This window comes from Meles meles, chromosome 6 (genome assembly GCF_922984935.1).
Source record: "Meles meles chromosome 6, mMelMel3.1 paternal haplotype, whole genome shotgun sequence".
NCBI lineage: Eukaryota > Metazoa > Chordata > Mammalia > Carnivora > Mustelidae > Meles > Meles meles.
This window is the reverse complement of record NC_060071.1, coordinates 103,292,891-103,315,486: the sequence shown is the minus strand read 5'-3', so window position 1 is coordinate 103,315,486 and position 22,596 is coordinate 103,292,891. Positions and strand designations below refer to the sequence as shown.

The window sequence follows — 22,596 nt, the reverse complement described above, 5'->3', positions numbered from 1 at the left end:
GTATGGAACCACAAAAGATCCTGAATAGCCAAAGCAATCCTGAAAAAGAAAAGCAAAACTAAGTTATCACAATTCTGGACTTCCAATTATACTACAAAGCTATAATCATCACAACATTATGGTACTAACACAAAAACAGACACACTGCTCAATGGAACAGAATAGAAAACACAGAAATGGACCCACAACTATATGGCTAATTAATCTTTGACAAAGCAGGAAAGAATATCCAATGGAAAAAAGATAGTCTCTTCAACAATGGTGTTGGGGAAATTGGACAGCAATATACAGAAGAATAAAATTGGGCCACTTTCTATCAACATACACAAAAATGGATGAAAGACCTAAATGTGAGATAGGAAACCATCAAAATCCTGGAGGAGAACACAGGCAGTAACCTCTTGGACACTAGCCACAGCAACTTCCTACAAGATATGTCTCCAGTGGCAAGAGAAAGAAAAACAAAAATGAACTATTGGGACTTCATCAAGATAAAAAGTTTCTGTGCAGTGTGGGAAACCATCAATGAAACTAAAAGGCAGCCTTCGGAATGAGAGAAGATATTGACAAATGACATATCTGCTGAAAGTGTTAGTATCCAAAATCTATAAAGAACTTATTGAACTCAACACCCAAAACCCAAACAATCCAGTTAAGAAATGAGCAGAACATATGAATAGATATTTTTCCAAAGAAGATATACAAATGGCTAACAAATACATGAAAGATGCTCAACATCACTCAGCATCAGGGAAATACAAATCAAAACCACCATGAGATCCCACCACATACCTGTCAGAATGTCTAAAATGTCTAAAATTAACATAAATTAACAACACAAGAAACAACAGATGTGGATGAAGATGAAGGGAAGGGAGAGCCCTCTTACACTGTTGGTGGGAATGCAAAGTGGTGCAACCACTCTGGAAAACTGTATGGAGTTTCCTCAAAAAGTTAAAAATGGAACTACCCTATGACCCAGCAATTGCACTATTGGGTATTTACCAAAAGGATACAAAAATACAGATTCAGAGGGGTGTATGCATCCCAATGTTTATAGCAATATTATCAACAATAGCCAAAATAAGGAAAGAGCCCAAATTTCCATTGACTGATGCATGGATAAAGAAGATGTGGCATTTATATACATGGAATATTGCTCAGACATTAAAAAGAATGAAATCTTGCCATTCACAATGGCACAGATAAAGCTAAAGTGTATTATGTTGTGCAAAATAAGTCCGAGAAAGACATATACTATATGATTGCATTCATATGTGGAATTTAAGAAACAAAAAAAGATGAACATATGGGAAGGGAAAAAGAGAGAGGGAAGCAAACCATAAGACTCTTTTTTAAAGATTTATTTATTATTTTAGAAAGAGAACACATGCACAGGGGCAAGGGGCAGAGGGAGAAGGAGAGAGAGAATCTCGAGCAGACTGCTGAGCATGGAGCCCCATGCAGGGGCTCAGTCTCACAACTCTGATATCATGACCTGAACCAAAATCAAGATTTGGATGCTTAACCAACTGAGCCACCATGTGCCCCAAGAGACTCTTAACTATAGAGAACAAACTGAAGGTTGCTGAAGGGGAGATGGGTGGGAATTGGGCTAAATGGGTGATGGGCATTAGGGAGGACACTGGGTGTTATATGTAAGTGATGAATCACTAAATTCTACTCCTTTTTTTTTTTAAAAGATCTTATTTATTTGACACAGAGAGAGAGAGATCACAAGGAGAGAGGTGGCAGGCAGAGAGAGAGGGGGAAGCAGGCTCCCCACTCAGCAGAGAACCCAATGCAGAACTCGATCCCAGGACCCTGATATCATGACCTGAGCCGAAGGCAGAGGTTTAACCCACTGAGCCACCCAGGCGCCCCTAAATTCTACTCCTGAAACCAATATTACACTGTATGTGAAGTAACTAGAATTTAAATAAAATGTAAAAACAAAACAAAACAAAATGTTTGAGTGTGTATACAGTTTTGAAACTGGATTATGTGATCATTGTTGTTTAGTTTGTATTTTGGTCCAATTGTCATTTTAAGGCTCATTTGGAACTTGCTGTTATTCTATAACAAAGTTGCCCTTGTCCGGTATTTATTTATATGCTGTTTACTTTTCAAGTTGATAAAAACATTCGCTCAATATGAAAAAAAAAATTTTTTTAAATCATTCTTCAGGTCTTGCTGATCTGAAAATCTGAAACTCTGTGTCAACATGGACTCTTAAAACATGGAGTCATAAAAACCAGGTTCCCTACCCACATCAACCACATTCGATATGAGCTTAGAGAAGGTAATTAACCTCAATAAGACTTTGTCATAAACTGGAGATAATAGTACCTACACGATAGGCTGATTGTAAGGATTAAGTGAAAAAGTAAGTGACATGCCTAATATAGCATCTCGTCGGGATCCCAGCAATGCAGAACGGTCAGTATATCACGAAATATAATGTTTACAATGTGGATGGGGAAGGGGAAGAAGTTCGTGAAGGATTTGGCCTTGAATACCTTTACAAGATTTTCATCCCGTATCATTCACACTGATGTTTCTTAGGGCAAGTGATAATAGTAATTGTTACTGTACTCACAATGTACCAAGCACTATTCCAAACACTTCCCCTTTATTAACTCACTTAATCTACACAACATCCCAATGAGGTTGGCATTATTGTTGTCCTCCAATTTTAAAATGAGGAAACTAAAGCAAAAAAGTCAGTGTAATTTGCCCAAGGTCACACAGTTGTTAAGTGACAGAATTGGAATTGGAAACCCCACATTGCGGTTCTGGGGGCTTCACTCCTAACCATTCTGCTCTACTTTCCAAATAGGAAAGAAGCACTAATCCACACATATCCCCGGGGGCTGCTTAGCTTCCTCCCTTTGCATGCAAAGCTGTTTGACTTGGGGTGTGGAATAACAAATGACAGCTCCAGTTTTAAAATTACATGTGTTTTGTGGATCCTCAAGAATAGATTAAAAGAGTTTTCAAGTTTTATGTTTCTTTAGACAAATACTTTATGTGAATAAATTCTTGGAGGACAGGGACCTTTTTTAGCATTATTTCAATAGGAACCACTATTTCCTATATGCTGTTCCTTGTACACGTGACCAAACCAGCCACAACTACCCGTGCACATTCCTTTAACTCTTGATATTGGTCAAACTTCTCAGCTCCCTCTGGTCTTGTGAGCAAAACACATGGCATGAAGGCGTCATCCACTGGAGCCAGACACTGGTATGGGATCAGAGGGACACAAGTCTTCTTTTCCTAGAATCGATTAAAATGGTTTGTCTCCAAGTATTTGACTATTTTAGATGCCTCCTATAAGTGGAATCATGTAATGTTCTCTCTTCTGCGGTTGGCACATTTCACTCAGCCTAATGCTCCCATGGTTCATCCATGTTGTTTCATGTTACAGAATTCACTTCTTTTTTTAAGGCTGAAGACTATTCCGTTGTATGTATATACCATAGTTTCTTTATCCATTTATCTATAGATGGACATTCAGGTTGTTTCCATATCTTGGCTATTATGAATAATGTGTACTGAACAATGTGAGTGCTAAAATACATGCAGTCAGGCGCCTGGGTGGCTCAGTTGGTTAAGAGTCGACCTTCAGCTCAGGTCATGATCCCAGCGTCCTGGGATCGAGCCCCACATCAGGCTTTCTGCTCAGCGGGGAGTCTGCTTCTCCCTCTTCCTCTGCCAGCCACTCCCCTTGCTTGTGCTCTCTCTCTCTCTCTGTGTCAAATAAGTAAATAAAATCTTAAAAATAAATAAATAATAAAATAAAATATACACAGTCAAGGAGTAGAATGGTGGTTGTCAGAGACTGGGGGAAGGAGGAATGGGGAACATAAAGTTTCAGTTAAGCTACATGAATGAGTTCTAGAGATCTGCTATACAATGTTGTACTTACGGTTAACGATATTGTGTTGTACATTTAAAAATTTTCCAAGAGAATAAATCTCACGTTAAACGTTCTCACCACCATAAAATAAAATTTAATTCTTTTAAAGGATTTGGAGAAATTCTGGTAGAGACCTGTTTCCCTGAACCCTGGCCTTTGGCTTTGGCCCTCTCAAAGGATCGCCAGGCTGGTGTGAAAAGGATATCTTCTTTAGGCTCTATTGCCCAGCTAATGTCCTGGAGGATTAAGACCAAAGCCAACCCTGGCAGAATTCCAGAGTAAACCAGATATCTCTTTGGTATCCACTCACTTTCCTTTCAGTCCATCCCCTCTCACCAGGATACAGTATCCTAAGTACAGAAAGCTTCCAACAGTTGTACCGTACCCCATTCCTGCCTCAGGACCCATACTCGGCTCAGTCTCTCCTCCATTTCCCTAATTAATCAAATCTCCTAGCCTTCAATGTCCAGGTTATTGCTGTATCAGGGTAATAATCTCCAGTCCTGCTTCTTACAAACTCCCACGAAGATATTCGTAGAAGCTGCTTAAAACATAGACGTTTCAACAACATTAGAAATCCTGTCAGCCATTTGACAGGACCTAAAAAGCATCTAGCCCCATGTCAGCACAGAATGGGCAGGACTGTGGAACATCACTGTGGCCAAGACGCAAAGAGAACTTCTTGAAATAAACAGACCCCACCCTTGGGGACAGAGCTGCATAAATACGTTGGAAGGACCAAGAAGGAGCACAAGTCACCCCACTCTCAGCACCAGGTCAGAAATCCAGGGCCTGCACAAAATAATACCTGGGGAGCTCCATCCTGGTGCTGCCTCTTTTTGTATCCTTTCAGGACTTGCCTCTCAGAACACCCACAGCTGGACACAGAGGGGCTTCCGAGCGGCGGAGGTGACGCTGGCTCACGGAGGCTAAGGCGGGAAGAGCTCCAGAGGCCAGCCACACTCGGGATGTCCTCCTAATATTCTTGATGACAAAAATTAACTTTCTTAGTGAAGCAGAACAAAAGGGAAGGTGTTAGGACTCAAATTTTTTAAGCTGCAGCCATTGCAGCATGGAGGACACTGTAGACAAGGGCTGTGGAGGGAAAACTTCTTCCCCTCTGCCCTTTTTTGTTAAAATGCTCTAAGGGAAACTGATCACGTGAAAGGAAAGGCCCAGCCCCGCCTAGCAAGGATGGATGACAGGGAGAATGCGGACCTAAGCTGCAGTAATGTGAGTGTTTCATCTTTGTGCAAATAGGTGGGGGGTTGCTTGTTTATTTCATTTTAAGAAGACTTCTTTTTCCTCCTGGCAGCCAGAGATTGCAGTTGGGGGGTGTCAAGGAAAAGAGGAGATGGGAAAACCCACTCCCATCTAAAAGGGTGGTCTCTAAGAACATGGAAGCCAAATAGGATCCAAGGGAAGAATCAGCCAGAAAGGAACTCCCTCTCAAAGTGTGTCAGATGGTTTTTGGGCTCAGTGATATCTGATCATTGATTTCAAGATATTTCCTGTGTTGTGACATACTTCTCTTCAATGACCACCCTCGCTGCCAAGGCGTTAAAGATGCTTCTTAACTCATATAAATCGGTGCCAGTTTTAAGTGAGAAGTGTCTCAGTGCTTGAGACCAAGTGATTTGGGGATTAGAGAGTAAACCAAAATGCCCAGGATTGACTGAGAATAAGCCAGCACCCAAGCAACACATTTCTTCTAACACATACCATGCTCTCAGTAAGAAGAACTCTATAAATAAAAATTTCTCAATTTTATTACTTATTTGTCCTTATTTTTTAGATTTCCTCTCTTTGCTGTATTAATTCTTTCTCTTCTGCAGGCCAGTTCTGTCTATTGAAGCCATGCCTATCATGCTTTTGGTCTGCCTTCAATGTTTGGCTGTATTTGTGTTGAGGGTATCTTGAACAATATCGGTAGTTTCAATTTTTTTTTCTTTTCAAACCAGTGAGACTGTTCTCCAACAACAAGTCTGATCAGGGCAGAGGAGGATGTGGATTGAACTGTCTCCCCATCCTTCCTGTGGCTATAAGTTATCTGGGACATTAAACCCTTTATCTTGCCCAAATCTCTACTCTTGGAGCATGGCATTTGAGGAGACCCACTCAGGGACCTGTATTCTCAGCTTTATCCTAAGGTTCACCGTGAAATTAGAGGTAAGGACTCATTTAGTAACTTAATTTCCCAGTGGGTCATAATATCAAGGGTCCCCAGTGGGTCACAATATCATAAATGAAATTTATGTTCAGTGATGTGCGAGAAGGACTCACAGGATATAGTTATCTTCATAGGTACAGTTTACAGCAAAAAAAAAAAAAAAAAGGATACAAAGCAAAATTAGCCCCCCCCCCAAAAAATATATATGGGGCAAAGTCCTGCTGAACCTAGAACCAGCTTCCCTAAACTATGAGTGGAGTCACAAGATGTACTTAATTCTTCCGACAACCACATGTGGCGACACATGCAAAGTGTTATCTACCAGAGAAGCTCATTAGACTTAGATTCCAAGTGTTTTATTGGAGGCCCCCCATGTAGGAAACTACCGTGTGTCAAAATTCCAGATTCCCAGAAGAAGAGCAGGTGTTCAGCATAAACATATTGTTTGCACAAACAGTAGACTTTCCTTATCGGTTAGGCAATGGTGAGAAAACTCCTGAATTCTAAGTTTCCAGATGCTGGACTAAGGCCAAACTTGCCAGCAAGTCTTTCTAAGGACAGCATTCTCAGGGTCGCTATGTTATCTCTTTCCTGCACCGTCTCCTGGAGGTCACTCTTCCCAGCGCCGTGCCATCTCTGATCTTGGAGTTGTTCTGGATTCTGCTGGGTAACCTCAAGTCTTAGAGATCCTGTAAGAGACCACAGGATCTCTGGTTCTATTCATTTGGGACATCAGTACATAGAAAGTTCTCAAAAACATGCATTGAATAAAAGAGCTTTGTAAAAAATGTAAAAAAAAAAAAAAAGAAAAAAGAGCTTTGTAAAAGAAAATATTCTAAAACATTAACAAAAGATGATGCTATTACATGAGATTTTTATTTGTTATATTTTTATATGCCATCCTAATTTTCTAGAATAAACACATGCCAGTTTTATAATTAAGAAACAAGTAGAAATAATGTCATTTTCAACAAATCCAAGTGAAAATCTAGTAGATTAGATGCAGAATTTGCACTGTGGTGTCAAGAACTACTAGGTAACTTTAACCCTAGGGATATTTTTGGCCATAAAGATTCTGGGGAAGGCCAAGAGCATAAAACATTTGTTTTGGGGACCCAAACTTAGTGCTATTCCCTTCCATTTAGTCTTCATAGCTGAAATTCCTGAAATACAATGGTCAGCACATAAAACAGATAAATTGAAAATAAAAAAATTAGAAAACCCACTGATGTTTTTCAGCATCCAGTTGTAAACACCACAAATTTTAACCATCTCCGCTGATGGACAGAAATAATTTTTTTAAAAATTTTATTTACTTTCCTAAGCTTATCTTCCTAAGATTAATATAAAAATTAGCTTCTGGGAGGAGAAATGCTAAAATATTCTGAGTAGCAGTGGAAAACTAACCTAATTGTTTCTAAATTTGTTATGAGCAATGACATAGTTTGCATTGTTATCATTTATTATAACATATGATAACAAGTGATGATTCAAAAGTATTGGTATCCAGCTAGTCTAAGCAATCCCAGTGCTTTCTTCCTAGCCTCTGGTCAAATTATTTTCATCTCTACTTCAATCCCTTTACTTCAAGAGAAATGTAGATCTACAGCCAAACTACATTTTCGATGTCAGGAAGAAAAAAAGATGCCATTAAATCTTACATATGAGATCCAGCTATTACATTCCCAACAGAAATGAAAGCATGTGTTCAGGAAAAAAACATGTACTGACATATTTATGACAGCATTGTTCATAATAATCAACAATTGGACACAATCCAAATATCCACCAACAGTAAAACCATAAATGTAATTGTGCTACATTCATATAATGGAATACTATACAGCAATGGAAACATGAGGTTTGGCAAGAACATAAATGAAACTTGTAGGCCTAATATTGAGTAAAACAAGTCAGACAGAATATAGATGCTCTGTATAATTCCATTTATGTAAAGTTCAAACGAGGCAAGAGTAATTTGTAATATTGGAAAACAGGGTGGTGATTACCCTCAAGGAGGGAGAGTGGAAGTAGTCTAAGAGAGGTTTCTAGGCTGCTCATAAAGTTCTGTAGACCAATCTAGGTGAGTCTGCATGAGTTATTGATTTATAAACCTCATTGTGATACACACTTTAGATTTATTCACCAGCGTGTGTTTTACTGCTATAAAAATAATACCCAAGAAACAGAGTTTTGTAAAAGAGCTTACACATCAAATGAGAGACACGGTAATGAAGATTCTTTTAGTAAATGCTTTATAATTCTAAGAACCTGATTAATAGTATATCCATAATGCCTATTTCTCCAGTTCTTACAAGCCTCTGTGTCAGAGGACATCCCATTAACTCCAACACAATGTCGGTTCTTGCTACCAAACCTCCAACCCCTGCATGGCAAATCCTGTATTTATGGGAGTCTCCAGAAGATGTCTCCACGTGCTCCCAATTCTGCAGGCAACCCCCCTGCTGCTTGAGCTAATAACTCATACCGACCCTCCCCCAAGCTGTGCAGGAGCGAAGTGCAAGAGAATGACTCACCTGTTCACATTGGAAGGGAAAACAGTGTTTCTGAGATCTGAGCGTTTTTTATAAAACTGGGTGTGAAACTTCATTCCGTTTTTACCGACAGTCCTCCATGTGAAGCTTCTAAAGTAGCTTCTAAAGTAGCTAGACTACAGAACACAATCAAGAAATGGCCACACTGTCCCGGTCAGACCCACCACGCCCCTCTGACAATGAGGGCTTCCTCCCAGGTCAATCGAATCAGCAGATTCCTTCTGCCCTTAGGGTGAGTTGTCACCCAGGAAGCTCCTCAGACCTCACCAGCCACCCACAGCTTGCTAGACAGGCTCATATACACCTAAACCCCACAATGGGCATGACTTGACTTCCTCCCAGATGACTTCAACCTGCCCCGGGCACATTGACATCACTTAGGCCTGTTTCATCAGTTCCGACATGCTTGAAAACACGTGATGGGCTTGAAAGCACATGACAGACTCCAGTGGAGACCCTCCACTCTGCTAGTCTAATCCTGTAAACTCTTATGGGTGACTGGGAAGCCCACTAGCGCACCCAACTTTGAGGGTATTCTAAACCTAGCATAAGAATGTTAAGATCTCGGGGGTGCTTGTGTGGCTCAGTCGGTTAAGCGCCTGCCTTCAGCTCAGCTCATGATCCCAGGGTCCTGGGACCGATCCCCACATCTTGGGCTCCCTGCTCAGCAGGGAATCTGCTTCTCCCTCTCCCTCTGCCTGCTGCTCCCCTGACTGCCCCTCCCCTGACTGCTTGTATTCTCTATCAAATAAATAATTTTTTTAAAATGTTGATATCCCATGCTTTTTTTTTTTAATTTTAAGACTGCTCCAATAGTCTGTCTCAGCATAAACTATTCCTTTAGATTTCAATATTTTACATCAAAGATTCTGAAAGGGAGAAAGTGCCGTCTACTTTACGCTCTGGCTGGAGTGATGAAAATAATCAATTTTGCTTTACCGTCTTTGATTATGGGTATCTTTTTCAGGGTGTTTTGGTGCATTGATATCTGGAACAAAGAGGGAGAAATAAAGCAGTAATTAAAATTGCAATCACCACCTTGCCAAACCACTGGATAACCTGAGATGTCAAGTTCAAATGGCAAATTCCTCCATCTGCTGGTATGAGCCTGTCTCTGCAGTTCTCCCACTAAATCATCCTCAAATCTCATTCTCAAAAACATGAAAGATGATTCGTAATGAAAATTATGAGTGAAGTGAAGCTTCATGTTTTCCTCTTAAACTGGAAGTGTATTATGATCCCATGACTAAGATACTATCATTCAAGAGGGTGGAGGAGGACCTAGAACTTCCAGAAAGAAAGAGAAACAGGAGAAACAGCTGTTGTCATTTGCCTTCAAGACAAAGACAAGTCACTCTTTCCTTCCTGTGAACTTAGATATCACTCAAGGTCTGGGCTAATTATTTTTTTACTTTAGTGTGGTCTGCCTTATATTTTATTTATTCATTTATGTATGTATTTATTTATTTTCCTTTCTTTTTTTTTTTTTAGAAAGAGAGTAGGAAGGGAGAGGGGCAAAGGTAGTGGGAGAGAGAATCTTAAGCAGCCTTCACACCCAGCACAGAGCCCCACCCGGGGCTCAATCCCACGAACCTAAGATCATGATCTGAGCAGAAATCAAGAGTCAGACACTTAACCAACTGAGCCATCCAGGCCCCCCTGCCTTGTATTTTCATGTGAGTGTGGTGCCTTAACATAGTCTAGAAGTTCTTGGTAAGGCAGAGACCATGGCCTGTATTTTTTATACCATTAGCAGTGAACACTATGGATTTATACAGTGGGTGCTCATTCAATTGTTACTTTGTTGATTTTCCAAGTTGGCCAATACCTCCAGGTCCTTCTTTCACCTGGGATGTGACCACAGGAGAGTCCTGTAGTCATGGCTGTAAAACCACGTCAGATTGTCAAATGACCCACAGTAAGTATATAGACTTATTCTTAAAAATAAATGGGTGGGAGGGAGATAAAAGAAGGGAGGAGTCCCCAAAAAACAGAGTACCCGGGAAACAATGTAACTGGCTACTCTCTGGTCAGTTTGGTTCACCCATGTATCTCAAGTGCCCAGCCCATGCTGGATACATAGTAGTCACTGCATGCATATTTTTCAAATAAATTGACAAATTAGAAATATTGAAAATGAGAAACAGAGATAGATTATGCTATGCAAAACTATGCCTTATGAACTATAATCCACCTAAGACAATAAGAAATGCAAAAAGAAGAGCCCTGCATTTGTGTTTGAGAAGAGCTTTTAATGCCTCATCCCAACTCCCAGGCTCCATCCTTGCACATATTAAGTGAAAAAGAAGCTATATTCTCTGTGTTATATGTTTGAAGCCCTCAGTATCTAAACACCTTACTGATTAGAGCTTTAAAGGTTGGTAATTAAACAGCTCAGAAATGTTAAAGAAAGTATCTGGCATTTAAGAATCTATGTTGGTGATTCCCTTAGATTGACTTTCTAAAGAAACAAAATTCTAAAAACCAGTATTTGTATAGGAGAACTGCAGCTTTTCAGGGAACCATAGTTTATTTTTTTATGGTTTATCCTTTTTATGGTTAATGCTTACAATTAATCAATCGCCCACAAAGGGGAAGTCAAAATGTGCTCACGTAGGTGTCTACATGACCAAGGGCCCAAGACAAGGTTACTGGGATGCTGTCTCTAGGGTATGTGCTATCATGATTATCTGCTGAAATCCTGAGCTTAGCCCATTTCTCACTTCCCTTCATTTGTCAGAATTTGTTTATATCTCTTTGCAAAATGTCCTCAGAATCCATCTTCTCATTTGTTCCCATAACAAGCTAAAGCTTTTTCTGAAACATGTGTTGTTGCATTAGCAATGATAGCAGAGGGTAAAGCAAACACAAACAGCATATAAACTCAGTTGTGCAAAAAATGCAACTTTATTTTTCATATATCAGCTTAATTTCTAATTTGAGTGCTCATTTCTCCAGGAAAGGGGGAAATGGTCCATTCATTTGGAGACCAAATCACCATGGAAGGGGTGGGGGATGGAAGGCTCAGGCCTTGACATCTCTACCCTTGGGGATTTGCTGAGTCAGCCTCATACTGGGTCTTCTGGGCCAATGGCTCCTTGGGGGTGGGGAGTCTTTATGAACAGGTCTAAGCCCTGACTTCTGGAAGCCTCCAAGCAGCCACACCTTCCCTGGGGTCCTGCCACCTCCCTGGATCTTCCAAGGAAGGTGAGCAACATCCCAGGCTGCTTTCACAGATTCAGGCTTCCGGGGTTTCTGCTGCCTCCCCAGAAAAGCAGGCTCCAGGCTCCTCACTGCAAGACCAGCGATATCGCCATCCCCCCCCCCCCCCCACAACTGTTATGTAACCTTCTCACTCCTGCCCCAGTCTCCTCAGCCCCTTGGCCTTCACTATTCCTGCATCTCCCAAATGCTCCCAAAGGCCAGCAGTCCCAAACCAGGAAGGCTCACGTCTTTCCTCAGAGATTCTAAGTCCAAGGGCTAGAGGGGCTTCTCAAGGGACATGGGGAAAAAGTAAACTCCCAGGAGAACACTAAAACGTATTGACTAACACTTCCAAACATAATCTCTAGCCCAAAGTTGACATCTTAAGAATGCTTTCTAACATACCCTAGTACTTCTCCAGGCTTACCTTTTTTGAGCTTACCCACCTTGTGGAGTGAATAGGACAGAGAGCTTCAGTGTTATTTTGCAGAAGTGGAAATGGAGGCATTACGTGATTCTCCAGTCTCAGCCTATTCCCCGGCAGGCATATTAAGACCGTCAGTGATTTGATGGACGGGAAGAGATGGGTTGTTAAATATTTCTGGCTTTTCAGGAACTCCCACTGGACCACACCTAACGAGTCAAACTACCATATTAATGAGCAAATCAAATATGACGGGACCTGAAAGTGCCAGGAACACTCACTTGCTTCAAGATAAGTCAGATATATTCAGGTAACAAGTGAATGGTCACGGTCACGGCCAATTACAGAGATGGCAATTCCATCAGCCATGCTGTCTACAGATTCTAAGGGCATTTGATAGTATAATAAATCTATCATAAATATGCTAAATATTTAAAACAGCAGAGCCTGGGTAGTCCCCTTGGTTGACAGACTCATACATTAAATATACTGAGTGGAATGTAGTGAAACACGCTCACTGAACATAAAGCTCACCTTTCACACTGCCAATCTCCGGAGCCCAAGTGACCTGACGTGGGGCCACTCTGGACTTCTGACATTTCTCTGGATTTCAAAACCGATTAGATGTAGGTCAAAAGGCCAGGGGACAGTATGGAACAAACCAAGCGGATAGGGTAAATAGGTCAGGGGAGGTGTGGTCAGAATTCAGGTTTACAAAACAGATCCCAAACCCTGTTTCAGAAGAGGGAAAACAACATGCAGAGATCTGAAAACCTCTTCAGTCCCTTCCCTGTGGGATCCTGAACAAGCTACGTACCTTCTCTAAGCCTCGGTTTCCTCATCTGTCAAATGGGAAGAAAATTACCACTTGCCCACAGACCTGGTGAGAGGATTAAATGAGGGAACACATGGCAAGCGCCCAGGCAGAGCCCACAGGAAATGCTTGCTGTGGTTTTGATGAATCCGAAGACGGTTTGCCAACCCAATAAGCTCTACCTTAAAACACAGTGACTGTTAACCTATGTTTATCTATGTTAACCTACGTTAACCTATGTTTAACCTTTGTTAAACTATGTTTAACCTATGTTAACCTATGTTTATCTATGATGACCTATGTTTATCTTTCTGTGGTGGCAACCAGAATGGGGCTGAGAGACCTCGAAGTGCAGGGTGCATAAGTGACCAAGGGCCCCAGATATCCTTGCTGTCCACGTGCAGAGGCCACGCCTCCAGGGCACACTCTACCCACCCCGTCCCCCCACCACCATGACTCAGAAAGCATGGGGACACTTCTGACAGTTAACTTTGGCTCCAGAACAGCCCGGTGGCCTTGCTGGTTCTTCCTAGGACTGCAGGGCAGCCTGGGATGCCCCCTTCCCGTTCTCCCCTCCCTCTCTCCCTCGCTGGGGCTCAGGCTTGCCTCACGGCCTGATGCTTTCCCAGGCTAACTTGGCTCCTTCTCTATTTTCTCTCCCTCAGGCATTTGCCCTGATAAAAATCTTTGCACGTTTAATCATGTCTCAGCATCTGCTTCTCAGTTGACCGCACTAACACACTTTCCCAAGGTTCTTTGCCAACAATGGGCAACTTAGACTTGTCCTGGGAGGTCTGGACAGTTTATCTAGCAATTCCCCAAGCACCGTTTCATCATCATGCCCACCGGGTAGCAGTAGTTGCGAACCAGGAATCAATAAGCCTTTGTTGGCAAGGCTGGCAATTCAGGCAATGGACTGTTCCTAATAGAATCTAATAGATTAATACTACACTTTACTGAAGAAGAAAAAGCCTCTGACATCCTAAAATACCGTGTTTTTGCCTTTGCCCAGGCTTAAACACACACACACACACCCCACCACCACCACCACCATCACCACCAAAGCTAGGGTGACCGGTGCAAAGATCAGCCTGTACTGCAGATTAACACAAGCTACTTTTTTTTTTTTTCTTAAAGATTTTATTTATTTATTTGACAGACAGAGATCACAAGCAGGCAGAGAGAGAGGAGAAAGCAGGCTCCCTGCGGAGCAGAGAACCCAATGTGGGGCTCGATCCCAGGACCCCCGGGGCCAAGACCTGAGCCGAAGGCAGAGGCTTTAACCCACTGAGCCACCCAGGCGCCCCACAAGCTACTTCGTTTTTTGTCAACAAGGTAACTGGCTCCGTGAGTTTTCCTTCATTTTCCACACACATACCCTTCTCTTTTCTCCCTCCACCACCGCGCCTTCCTTTAAAAAGGTAATTCAAACAAGAGGCTGACGGAAAAGCTCCCAACTCCTAGTCAGCCCGAAGATCACCGCAGGGCTTTCTGACTCTTACCAACCCTTCTCTGCGGATGAGCAGTAGGGAGCTTTTGACGGGGCAAACTGGGGATGGGTTGGGGTCAAGCAATCCGCGGCCCTGCGTCTTCGAAAAATAACTGAAAGCAGAAGAGGCGCCTGGGCTCTCTGAGGCCTGGGATCCAAGATGGGGCCATTCAAGGAGGACTTGAAGTAAAAGCGGGCGGCTCCCTTCAGAGGCTTAGGGTGGACCCCATTCCAGGTGAGAAGTAATAACACCGGTGGCACAGCAAGTAGACGTGCGTCGGACAAGGTTTGCCCGTGGTCCACACACACATCCTCCAGTGTGGGAGCATCTCCAGCGGGTTGCCAGGACCAGCGCCGCCCTCAGGGACTCGCGGATCCGGAAGCTGGTCGCCGAGCGGCTACGTGACGGGCCGTAGGTGCCACCTCGGACGGCCCAGGGGACTCAGCCCAGCCCCCGGGGGGGACGGTCCCCGGGGGGCGTTCCCGACCCCCCTCTCCGCCCAGCCCCGCGCGGCGGGCGCGCAGACTCCGGCCGCCCGGGGTCCCACGCGTGCGCCCCGTGCCCCCCGCAGGCCCCACCCCGGCGGCCGCAGAGTCCGGGGCGGGCCAGGCCCTCCCTCCGCCCCCCGGCCGGAGAGCAGGAGCCCGGGGCGGCGCCGCGCCCAGGGGCGGACCCCAAACTTTCTTCCCACTCAAAAGCGGCGGCGCGCTGCCCGCAGCCCGCTCCGCCCTCGCCCTGCCTCGGTTCCCGGGCCGCTAGACCCGCTCGACCCGCTCGCCGCCGCCGCCGCCATGGCCAAGCCCCTGACGGACCAGGAGAAGCGGCGGCAGATCAGCATCCGCGGCATCGTGGGCGTGGAGAACGTGGCCGAGCTGAAGAAGGGCTTCAACCGGCACCTGCACTTCACGCTGGTCAAGGACCGCAACGTGGCCACCCCCCGCGACTACTTCTTCGCGCTGGCGCACACGGTGCGCGACCACCTGGTGGGGCGCTGGATCCGCACGCAGCAGTACTACTACGAGAAGTGCCCCAAGGTACGGCCGGGCGGGAGGTGGCCCCGGAGTGGCCCTCTTCGCCGCGCCCTTGCCCGCACCGCGCTCCCCGCGGGGAAGTGCCCCCGAGTCCGGCTGGACGAGTGGGGTGGGGGCGCCCAGGGGACGGCGCTGCGCCGCTCCGCCAGCCCCAGCCCCACCCGAGTCGCCGCGCCCTGGGCTTCCGCGGCCACCGGGGCCTCCCTCGTCTGTCCGCTGATTGCCCAAACTTGGGAGCATCCCCATCAGCATTTAATGCGAGGTATAGGGCGCCTCCTGGGTGAAAGCCAGGCACGGTTCTAGGCCCCGAGCAAAACCGAGAAAGCCGTGCTTTGGCTAAGTTTAATGTTTAGGGAAGGGGGACAAACACAGACTCCCGTCAAATGGTCATAAGAGCGGGGACTCGGGATGGGGTGGAGGAGTGGAGAAGAGGCAGAAGAGTCGAAGAAGCGTGCCTCACTGCCCCTAGATCCTTTGGAGGGGCTGGCCTGGGGGATCCGTGGATGGCCTGGGTTCGCTGGGGTCTGGGTGAGGTGAAGTGGGAGGAGCAGAGGTCCCGCCCCACTGTCAGAACTCCGCCCAGTCACGCCCACCAGTTTCCGAGGAGTGGGGTGTGGAGCTCCTGAACTTCCTTGTTTCCTGCGGGGATGGAGGCGGAGGGCCAGGCTGTGCTCTGACTCTAAACCCTACCCCAGAAGCTGTTGGGGAGGACTGTGTCCTGACCACCCTTATCCACGGCGCAGGGGCTGGGACGCAAGGTTCCTCAGAGAGCTTTTGGGCGCACAGAGGGGCACTATTTCCACCTGGCCAATCTGGGAAGGTTGGGGGGTGCGGGGGAGGTTGGAAAAGACCTGGCAGGGAGAAGCATTGTGTTGTACGGAGAGAGAGGGGTGTGGGTATGTATTGGGAGAGGAAACTGGACAAACTGGCTGGGGGTGTACTGAAAAGGGTGAAGGAGGCAGTGGGGAATGCATATAAACATCTATTAGAATATCTTTAATATGTAAAAACATGGGGAAAAAAAACACTAGTCCAAAGAACCCATGAGCAAAAGAAAGTAAATACTTGTAATAAGAAACTGCAGCTGTCACAAAGCTTTCAAATGCTTCCACACCCTAGAGGCCTGGGTCTCTACCCAAAGGTGGCAGCTGCTAAAATATAATCTTAGAAATCATTCGGTGTATACTTATGTGTACTGTACTTTTTTATTTACATAGAAGGGGCTGCACCTCCCGTTAAATAAAATTTTTTATTTTTTTTATTTTTAAAAAATATATATATATATTTTAATTTGACAGAGAGAGACACAGCAAGAGAGGGAACACAAGCAGGGGGGAGTGGGAGAGGGAGAAGCAGGCTTCCTGCTGATCAGGGAGCCAGATCAGGGACTCTATCCTGGATGGGGGCTCGATCCCAGGACCCTGGGATCATGACCTGAACGGAAGGCAGATGCTTAAGGACTGAGCCAGCTAAGTACCCCTGTTTTAAGTTTTTAAACTGGAGAGTGAGATGATGAGCATATTTTAGAACCTAGCCACCCCCAATACATACACACACACACACACACACACCCCTCCATAGCCTTTAGCACCATAGAATACACTCACCTGGTGTGTTTCTCTTCCCTTGGCTTATCTGGTGGTACTTTATTGTTCTCCAGTCCTCTGGCTAGTTTTCCACTGGACAGCACTTTCCTGCCTCAGCGCAGGTATAAACCAAATATTCTAATGGGGATAGGCTGGGGATACCACAGTGAATGAGATTCATTCCACACATTAATAAAATATCTCTGCTGTGGCAGTTGTTCCCCTAAGCAGAAGGTTCCTGCCCTCATTAGAACACAGAGCAGAGCCAGTAAGTGTGTCCATGCTTTCCTCCCATCTCCCCTGCTCTCCATACAGATGAACCCCAAATCTGGACCTCTGGCCTGGATTCCTTTTCAGACTCCGTTCCGGCGTTTCTGAGTGCTCACTGAACATACCTAGATCTCTCCCTATTTCCTCAAACTCAAATCATCATCCTTCTGAATCTTGGCTATCTTCTGTATGTAATTCTAATGGCATTGCCATCCTGTCACCGAGACACAAAACTTTGGTCTTACCTTTGATTTCCTCCTGTATCCCGCATTCAGCACATTGCCAAAGTCCATAGGTTCCTGTGGGTTCTGTTGAAATTACCCACTCTCCTGCATTCTCCCTTCTCTGCGCTGTGCTGGAGGCCTAGGCTACTGGTGTATGAAGTAGACCTCTGCATGGTTACCTTGCTTCCCATGAGTGGTAAAGCTAGCAGCGTGCAGCTGGATATGGCTAGCTCTTGTGCTTCATTTGGCCAGCAACATGCCTTTAAGCAGTTAAATTTTCAGTGCCTTCGAGCAGGACACATACACCCCAGTTCTTGGCCCAGGACTCTTTGTTTCATGTGACTCTCATTACACATTTATTTTCTCTGCCTGGCTCCTGAAGGCATTTGGGTATGCAATCCCATCTCATTCTGTGTGCTGTAGCCAGTTAAACTTCCTAAAGCAACACATACTGTCCTCTGTTCAAATATGGCGCCCACTGCCTGTCACAGTCATGGAGTTCAGGTGAACTGATCCCTCCTATCCTACCTCCCATTACCCTCCTGGGCCCACCTTGCTCTCCCACCAAAACGATCTGCTGTCCCTGTCCATGCCCTGTACTCCCCACATCTGGGCCTCTGCCCACAATGCACCTGTCACTTGGGATGCCACCCCCCCCACCATGTGTCTCCAGGCTCAACTCTTGCCTGTCCTGCAAGTTACAGTTGTGTTGTCACCTGTTCATAGATCTTAGAAGTATCTGGGTCCTCTGCTTGATGCTAGGACTAAAAATAACATTTTTAAGTATTGGTTATTGTTATGTCTTCTTTATAAGCCTTTCAAAAATGTCTAGTTTGTAGAAAATTTACATAAAATATCAGTAGTAATAGTAGTACATGCATATAATTTATAAGGTGTATTGGAGATGTTCAAATATTTCACTACCAGGAATATGTTTTAAGTGTTTAGAGACCTCTAAGAGGATCAGTTTTTCAAGGTTTTCAAGTTTTATTCCCAAATGTGAGATGAGGTTCCCCCCCCAAAAAGTTACCTAAGGGAAAATAGGAATCACCTTAAATTCATGTGCTTATGAAGTCTGTTGTGTAATGAGATGCTTTTTCAATAACTTTATTTTAAGCAACAACATTTTTTAGGAAGATCTTAAAATGTCTGAAGTCTCTGCTAATTTGAAATCATGAAAAAGGAAGCAAAGAGAGGCAGGCCTCTGGATGGCTCAGTCGGTTAAATGTCCCACTCTTGATTTCTCCTCAGGTCGTGATCTCAGGGTCCTGAAGTCAAGCCTCTCCCCTAACCTTGATGCATGGGGCTCCGTGCCCAGTGGGGTGTCTGCTTGTCCCTCTCCCCACCTCTACCTCTCACCCCTCCCCCTGCTGGTTCTCTCTCTCTCCCTCTCTTAATAAATAAATAACATCTTTTTAAAAGGGGGGGGAACCAAAGGAATTTAACACAGATGTAGTCATCATGGGGTTTGAACTCACAATTGGAAGTGTTGGATATATATATGTACTATATTTACAAACAAGCTTATTATAGATCATAAAAAAATGCAATATATTGTGGTTTTATTATCAAGATCATGAATACACAGAGAAGAACAGGAAAAAACTGCCCTAATGTTATGCAAATGTGGCTTGTGGCTTGACGTATTCTTTCCTGTGATGTGGTAGCCTGGCATATGGGCTGTATCCTTGGAGGGGGAGAGGAGTGGGGCCATGCACTTTCCTGGCCTGTTTCTGCCTCAGAAAAGATAACTTTTCCTGACTCAGATAGAAGCAGCTAATAAGCTGATGAGGTCCCTAATGGCAGCATTATAGATATTCAAACACCTTGCATAAAAATAATAGAGATATTGGGGCACCTGGGTGGCTCAGTGGATTAAGCCGCTGCCTTCGGCTCAGGGGTCCTGGGATCGAGCCGCTGCCTTTGGTTCAGGTCATGATCTCAGGGTCCTGGGATCGAGCCCCGCATGGGGCTCTCTGCTCAGCGGGGAGCCTGCTTCCTCCTCTCTCTCTGCCTGCCTCTCTGCCTACTTGTCATCTCTCTCTGTCAAATAAATAAATAAAATCTTTAAAAAAAAATAGAGATATGCTCTGAAAAATCATGTGATATGACCCATTAAGATATGGATGTTGACAATCCATGGGATCACTTAGAATTCAGTTGTTTCGTAAGATGAACATGGGAAAAAGTGAAATTTCTAAGTTGACATTTTCATATAATTTTTATTTTTTATTTTTTTATTATTTTTTAAAGATTTGATTTATTTATTTGACAGACAGAGATCACAAGTAGGCAGAGAGGCAGGCAGAGAGAGGGGGGAAGCAGGCTTCCCGCTGAGCAGAGAGCCCGATGCGGGGCTCCATCCCAGAACACTGGGATCATGACCTGAGCCGAAGGCAGCGGCTTAATCCACTGAGCCACCCAGGTGCCCCGAGATACATTCTTTTTATATTTTTGGGTTGACCAAATACTTTTCTTTTGGGTTCTTCCTGTTGGGTAATGAAGGAATCCCTAAAATTTGAAGTGACTTTATATAGATGCATTTCTAGATGTTTGTTTCATGTTTGGCAGAAAAGAAAGGGGGAAGTGATATGGAAAGTAAGGTATTGTAAAAGGGGATGATGAAGTTACTCACTGATCTTCTTTTTTTTTTTTTTTTTTTAAACTAGTTAAACTTAGGGGCACCTGGGTGGCTCAGTGGGTTAAAGCCTCTGCCTTCGGCTCAGGTCATGATCCCAGGGTCCTGTGATTGAGCCCTGCATGGGGGGGGGGGGGGTCTCTGCTCAGCAGGGAGCCTGCTTCCTCCTCTCTCTCTCTCTCTCTGCCTGCCTCTCTGCCTACTTGTGATCTCTGTCAAATAAATAAATAAAACCTTTAATTAGTTAAACTTAGATCGTATTTTGAAAGGTTTTAGGCAACTCTGACCTTGGCACCTTTCACTTTCATCTCAAAAAGTATTTACCTGTCTTTATGTCAAAGGCAAACAGTTGCTAAGTTGTTAGAGAAATTTCCCACTTCATTAAGGACAAACACCAGTAAACCTGAGATAGTCTTTTGTTATTGCCAGACCATGGCCTTTCTAGAATCATTTTATTCTAAAATAATTAACTGTAGTGTTACTTGCAGTAATCAGACACACTGGCTATGTTCTAGCCATTGTGTGCATCTCGAAGGAGTTAATCTTTACGTTTCCTGGATGAGTTGAGATGATCATGGTCAACCTCACCTGAATCTCATCATATAAATATGTTACAAAATGAGTGACGAGCTGTGACAGTCTGATTTCTGTTTGTCCAAAACATATGCTTAATTCATGAGGCTCGTGAACAGCAAGGAAAACACACACACAAAGCAGTGAATCTAATTAGTTGGAGGAGTTTGCTTTTCTCTCCCTGGGGATTAAAAACTGCTTTGCCAAAAGAAGGGTATAAAATGGTTTTTCTCAAAGCCAACTGTCAGTCTTGCTTGTGTTTAGCCTTTCATCCATCGTTCCGAGTCTCATTTGAACCTGTCTTGGTCTCGCCTGTTTGTGTCTTATCGGTGACCTTTTGTATCTGTATGTTGACAAATAGTGTTGGCCTCATAGCATTCACCTGACCTCTCTTTGTTTCAGAGGGTTTATTACCTCTCTTTGGAATTTTACATGGGCCGAACATTACAGAATACCATGATCAACCTTGGCCTGCAAAATGCTTGTGACGAGGCCATTTACCAGGTACGTTGTCTCCATATTTCTTTCATTCTCTCCCCTTACATTTCAAGTTCCATTCAGGAACCTTGGGAGTGTAACACCAAAAAAAAAAAAAAAAAAAAAGTGAAAAATTGCTCTTTTGCTACAGCTATTACAATTAGAAATATAAACTAGTGGAGATCTCTGGTTTAAGAGAAACAGAGTTAGAGAACTGGTTTTGCCTCATGAGAATTTTCTTCTGTTATCAGTTTTTGACAGCACTCCCCAGAAAATTACATCTTAGGAATTAGCATCTGAATAAGCCTTTGGGCTCTTATGTACTTTCGTTATTTTTAAAGAATTTTTTTTAAGATTTTATTTATTTATTTGACAGAGAAAGACACTTTGAGAGAGGGAACTCAAGCAAGGGGAGTGGGAGAGGGAGAAGCACCTGCAGGGGAGGGAGTCCCACGTGGGGTCAATCCCAGGACCCTGGGATCATAACCTGAGCCGAAGGCAGAGGCTTAATGATTGAGCCACCCAGGTGTCCCTTAAATAACTTATTTTTAAGTAATCTCTATATCCCTTGTGGGGCCGGAAGTTGCAACCCTGAGATCGAGTCACACACTCCACCAACGGAGCCAGCCAAGCCCCACTTCTATCTAGTTTTAAAAACGATCAAAATTTGATCATGTTATTCATGTAGCAAGGCAACATGTATAAATAATAAGTTTTTTAAATTACATTGACATACTTTCTTTACTGATTACTGAGCTGTAAAATACACTTCCTCCTTAAATGAGGAGCTGGGGGTCTTAAACTTAATACGCTAATTTGTTTTTATGGAAAGTATTTAACTGTTCCTCCCCTGAGCTTCAGGGATCTCCCTGACAAAAACCAAATAGCTCTTAATCCTTTTCATGTGACTGAAAGGAGGAATGTGTGTTTGTAAAGACACATTCTAAATGAGAGACCCGCCAGTCCAAACGGCTCCTTGTCCTCGCTATGGGATTGTCTCGTGTGGCCAGCCGCTGTCACGAAGGGCTGGTTTCTTTCATGGCCATTAGGTATTTTCTATGAAAGAATCATTGCATTGCCCCTACATGTCTCTGTTCTTTGCTTCCCCTGATAGCATGTGAAAAAAAAACACCTCGTCTGGCCTGGCATCTAACCAGGTGGGTGAAGTAACCTACGTCAGCCTCCTCGAGGTTTACAGCCTACTGTAGCCTTCCATGT

General features: G+C 44.1%; 1 protein-coding gene across 1 annotated transcript in view; it reads left to right on the top strand.

Moving 5' to 3' along the window:
* The first annotated feature begins 15,163 nt into the window (after positions 1–15,163).
* Positions 15,164–22,596, top strand: part of PYGL (glycogen phosphorylase L) — a 44,906-nt gene continuing 37,473 nt past the window's right edge. The window contains exons 1-2 of the mRNA XM_046008691.1: positions 15,164–15,613; positions 21,304–21,405. Coding sequence (XP_045864647.1) covers positions 15,371–15,613; positions 21,304–21,405 — 345 coding nt within the window. The 5' untranslated portion in view covers positions 15,164–15,370. The remainder of the gene's footprint in view (positions 15,614–21,303; positions 21,406–22,596) is intronic.